Source organism: Lonchura striata, chromosome 6, assembly GCF_046129695.1.
Source record: "Lonchura striata isolate bLonStr1 chromosome 6, bLonStr1.mat, whole genome shotgun sequence".
NCBI classification, from domain to species: domain Eukaryota; kingdom Metazoa; phylum Chordata; class Aves; order Passeriformes; family Estrildidae; genus Lonchura; species Lonchura striata.
Window position 1 is genome coordinate 25,277,427 of NC_134608.1, and position 5,087 is coordinate 25,282,513.

Consider the following 5,087-nt stretch of genomic DNA (forward strand, 5'->3'; position numbering starts at 1 on the left):
TTAGGTAAGTGCTGGTTAATGAACTCCGAAGGTGGTCCCTCTCATCAGACTTCAAAACGATCCTCACAAGGCTCAGGGATGTCATTGTGCAGACTGTGCAAGAACGAGGTGCCGTGCTGCACCGCACCTTGTGGGTGATGGAGCTTCTAGGAGTGTCAATGCTTACGGCGAGACTCCCGGCAGGACCACACCGCAGCCCTGCAGTGCTTGAGGGCAGCCTATAAAAACAGATAGGGACAGCCTTTGTAGCCGGGCCTGCTGCCACAGGACAAAGGGCAAGGGATTAAAACAGAAGGAAGGTCAATTTAGGTTAGATATAAGGAAGAAGATTTTCTACAATGAGGGTGGTGAACCCTCTGGGCAGCCTCTTACTGCTAGAGATTGCCCAGAAAGGTGGTGGATGCCCATCCCTGGAAAAATTAAAGGTCAGGTTGGATGGGGTTCTTATGCAGTTGGAAGATGTTCCTGCTCATGGCAGAGGTGTTGGTCTGGATGGGCCTTTATTTTCTCCTAAACTGTTTTTCGAAGGAATGGCATGCCATGGGAAAATGACAAAATGGAAAAGAAAGCAGAAACCCTCAGTCAGAAATAGTTGCCAGACAAGGGAAAAACCCTTGTTTTCTGAACCCTTCCAACCCAAATTACTCTGATTCCGTGATCCCGCAGTCCCTCTTAGGAAAGTTGCGGAATGTCAGGGGGGACGCGGGGTGCACTGAGGCGCCCCTCGGCCTCCAAGGGGCCCCGCAGCGCGCCCGGACCCCGAGGAGCGGCGGGACCGGCCGGGGAGGAGGCGTCGGAGCGCCGGGACCGGGCAGGGTAGGGCAGGGAAATCCCCGCGGGGCGCGGCAGGGAAGTACCGCCGGGGACGCCGGAGCGGCGAGAACTTCCCCCCTGGAAAAACGCCAAGTTCCCTCTCGGCCCGGCCTCTTCCCTCCCCTCCGACGCCCCTTCTGGGCGGCCCGAGCCGCTCCGCCCGCCCTGCCAGCGCCGGCGGCGCCGAGCAGGACCGGACCCGTCGGTCGGGCTTTGAGTGGCTGGAAATTCCCGTCCTCCGCGGCTCCTCCCCCGCAGAAATCCCCCGGGCCGCGCGGTATATGCGAGCCGCCGCCGCCGCCGCCGCTCACTCGCAGCGCCCGCGCTCCGCCGCCATGATCGCCGCTCGCCGCGCCGCCGAGCCGCCCGCCATGGACGGCTACGAGCAGCCCAAGAAGGAGCGCCAGGGCGCCTTCCCGCTCGACGACCGCCACGACAGCGGCCTGGACTCCATGAAGGAGGAGGAGTACCGGCAGCTGGTGAAGGAGCTGGAGGACATACGGCTGCAGCCCCGCGAGCCGCCCGCCTGGGCGCAGCAGCTGACGGAGGACGGGGACACGTAAGTGCGGCCGAAGCCGGGGCAGGGGCGGCTCGGACGCGGCGGGGAGCCCGCCCGGCCGGCGCGGGACAGGATGTGCTGGCCGGCGGGGCGGCGCCGCGCCGGCAGCGAAGGGAGGGGGTGCGGAAAGTCCCTGGAGCGGCGCCAGCGAGAGGCGGCTCCGCGGCCGCGGAAAGCCCCGGCCGCGCCGAAAGCCCCGGCTTGCGACACCCGCGCCGGAGCCGGGCCGGGCCGCCGGGCGCGGGGCTTAGCCTGCCGTCGGGGGGATAACGCGTGTCGCTTAATGAGTGCTTTTTTCCCCCTGCAGTTTTCTCCACTTGGCCATTATTCACGAGGAAAAAGCCCTGAGCCTGGAGGTGATCCAGCAGGCAGCCGGTGACCGGGCTTTCCTGAACTTCCAGAACAACCTCAGCCAGGTACTTTCACCTCCATAACCCCAAATCTGGATCAGCCCCTGCCACACCCACACACTCCTTCTGGGGAATTCCCCCAAAAAAGTCCCTTTAATTTTTTTTTTTTTTTTTTTAATTGATGGAATCAATTGAATCAAAGCCTACGTTCAGGAAAGTCCCCAGCTGGCTCCAGCCAGTATTGGTACAATGCTTCCTCTCCCCTGGGAGAGTGGCATTTAACGCCCACATTTTTCAAATATGATGCCATGGGTTGCATCCCTCTTTATGGAGATGTTAATGATACCCTTCATACCAGCTGGCGGTTGGTTTATCCAGAGAGCCCAAAGTTCATCACTTCCAGATGAATGGGCAACTATACAGCAACTTGGGAAGCATAAAGAACTGAGTTCTGGGTGTGCTTTCATGCTTTTATTTGTTGGCACAAATCACAAAGTGAACAAGAGGTCTGCTTGTCCAGACGTTGGTGCCAAGTTTGTGGTGTAACTTACAATCTGCTTTTGCTCTTATGCTTGCAGACTCCTCTTCACCTGGCAGTGATAACTGATCAGTCTGAAATTGCCGAGCATCTTCTGAAGGCCGGATGCGACCTGGAAATCAGGGACTTCCGAGGAAACACCCCCCTGCACATCGCCTGCCAGCAGGGCTCCCTCAGGAGCGTCAGCGTGCTCACGCAGTACTGCCAGGCACACCACCTCCTCGCTGTCCTGCAGGCAGCCAACTACAATGGTACGGCCACACTCCTGAACACTTCGTCTTGGTGTGCTGCACTGCGGGTAGGGTCGGTCTCCTGTGATCTCAAAGATCTCTGGAGAGGTGGAGAAGGATTATTATGTCCCATTTGAGAGTTGAGGAGCCCAAAGCAGTGTCTGACTTTTTTGAAGTGAACTTTCTTATAGGCCTTCTCACTGTTGATTATAGTCTCTCATGGCTTTCAACTTTGCATCTTTAGTGACTGCCTTTGCTGTGCACCTTCTTTTTTGTTAGTAACAAGTTGCACTCAAACACTGTAATAAAGCCTCCAAGAAATCTTTTCAAAATCCAACCCTCTTATTTATACTGGAAGCTAGAAAGCTCTTCTGGAAAACACCGTTTTGACATTGCAAATTTAGATTTCATCCTGGCCTATCATCTTGCCTTTTAAGTAATGATGAGGCATTGAGTTAGACTTACTCAAGTTTTCCCTTTGTTTGTGTCTTCCAGGACATACGTGTCTTCATTTAGCATCTATCCAAGGATACCTGGCTATTGTCGAGTATCTGCTGTCCTTGGGAGCAGATGTAAATGCACAGGTATGTAATGTGTACCATGAATTTAACTCAGTGGGGCTCTTAATCAGTAGATTGGAATCAGCAGTAGTCTTACAAAACAGCAGATCTGACAATGGCTCTGCTCTCCTAACATGCTGAACCTTACACTGTTTTCACACAGGAGCCATGCAATGGCAGAACAGCACTACACTTGGCGGTCGATCTGCAGAATTCAGAACTCGTGTCGCTTTTGGTGAAACATGGGGCAGACGTGAACAAAGTGACCTATCAGGGCTATTCCCCCTATCAACTCACATGGGGCAGAGACAACTCAAGCATACAGGAACAGCTGAAGCAGCTGACCACAGCTGACCTGCAGATGTTGCCAGAAAGTGAGGATGAGGAGAGCAGTGAATCGGAGCCTGAATTCACAGAGGATGAAGTAAGTAGCTGTTTTCATTTTTACAAGAGAAAGGGGAAAATTCTGTTCTGTGCAGGGTATTTTTTGGTGCCACTCTGATAGCTTGCCCCAGTGACCTCTTGCTGTGTAACAGATAGCTATACCAAAGATTACGCAATCAGCAAAATGGCAGATGAGGCAAGCATGTAAATGGAGTAAGAATAAAATGTAAAAAATAGCACGAGGGAATGGAGGTTAATTTCATGCAACGGTTCTCTGAACACAGTTCTGTTGCTGACACAGAACCTCATGAGAGAAAATTCAAGTTAGTGGGTGGTTTTCTCCTCCCTATAATTTGTTTTTCTGACATTCTGAGTGCTGCATTAAATGGCGTATGTAACCATTTTGGTGTAGAAATTTTATACACTGCTGAAGAATTTGTATGTAGAATTTGGCTGTTATCCCAGAATGGATATGATACTTCAAGTAAGATTTTTGCATTAACAACAGCATTTTGGGTTTTTTTTTTTCTTGCAGCTTATATATGATGACTGCCTTATTGGAGGACGACAGCTGACATTTTAAAGCAGAGCTTTCTGTGAATGAAGTGGCTGTATACATATGTGTAGAAAAAGGACTGACTTTCTTCACCTAAAAAGAAAGTCACAATGTGGAGGGAAAAAAGAGGAGGGAATTACTACACTGCCAGCAAGGAGAAGGAGCACGTAATTGTAACAGGACAGTTCCAGGATCTCCCTTGTGTTTAAATACAGGAGTGGGATGTGTAACATCAGTACAGATCTGTGATTATTCACACCACCTGATAAAGAGCCACATAGCCAATCTTCTCAGCCCTGCAAAGGTAACAGACTACACATCCAACCTGCTCGTTACAGGGAACTTTCTTGTGGCATCAGGTACTACGGGGAACAAGTGACCTTTTGTGGCAAGGTGGACTCGTGCCAGCACCCCTTTTCAGAGACTACGTTCATTCGTGCTGGGCTGGTGGCAGTCCCTGTCCTTTCTGACTGACCTCAGCTGCTCTCAGTGAGGCTTCCCAAGTGGAGGAGTCAGACCAAGGGACTGGTGCAGTCTTGGCTCTTAGGCAAAAGTAGCAATAACGTTAACTGTGGGCATTGGAAAAGTGTGTTTCACACTGTGTGTGTCATAATTGCTACACTTTTTAGCAACTGTATATTGTGTAAATACTGTACATTTTTTGTTTATAATTATTTTGGTACATGTGAGATGTGTATTTATTAAAAAAAGATTACCATACCTAGTCTGCAGAATGGTTCATTGCCCACCTCCCTGAGATTGTGGGAATCTACCCAGTTTGCTTTTTAAGAAACATTTTAACACCTATTAGCCTGTTTGGAATCACATTCTCAGGGGTTTTAGGTGGTTCACCTCAGCAGTGGTAAGACATCTAAGCAGCTTGCAGCTCTCAGCCCTTGTGCTGCAGCTAATTTTGGAAGCAGACGTAGGTGTTGTTTCCTGCACCCCTCTGCAGCAGGCAGATTGTGGGGCTGGGATTCCCCCTCTCTTCCAGCACCAGGCTGCCAGCCCACTAGAGAGGGGGTTTTAGGCTGGTTTTGGCAGCACCCGCCCACCTGCCCTCACGGCACCTTTTGTTCCAGCTCAAATACTTTGCA

At 51.6% G+C, this 5,087-nt stretch overlaps 1 protein-coding gene across 1 annotated transcript; it reads left to right on the top strand.

The window, feature by feature from the left end:
- The first annotated feature begins 998 nt into the window (after window positions 1–998).
- On the top strand, window positions 999–4,478 carry NFKBIA (NFKB inhibitor alpha). Its single transcript, XM_021542902.2, has 6 exons — window positions 999–1,372; window positions 1,680–1,788; window positions 2,301–2,511; window positions 2,986–3,074; window positions 3,214–3,474; window positions 3,970–4,478. The coding sequence occupies exons 1-6, from the start codon at window positions 1,095–1,097 to the stop codon at window positions 4,015–4,017; spliced, it is 996 nt and encodes a 331-aa protein (XP_021398577.1). The 5' UTR covers window positions 999–1,094; the 3' UTR covers window positions 4,018–4,478.
- The last annotated feature ends 609 nt before the right edge of the window (window positions 4,479–5,087 follow it).

What these genes read in the sequence shown, in the direction of transcription:
- NFKBIA (XM_021542902.2), top strand. Translation starts at nt 1,095, where the DNA reads ATGCGAGCCGCCGCCGCCGCCGCCGCTCACTCGCAGCGCCCGCGCTCC. An exon ending in TCCAGAACAACCTCAGCCAG is followed by an intron (nt 1,789 to 2,300) that starts GTACTTTCACCT and finishes TTATGCTTGCAG; the next exon opens with ACTCCTCTTCACCTGGCAGT. An exon ending in GAGCAGATGTAAATGCACAG is followed by an intron (nt 3,075 to 3,213) that starts GTATGTAATGTG and finishes GTTTTCACACAG; the next exon opens with GAGCCATGCAATGGCAGAAC.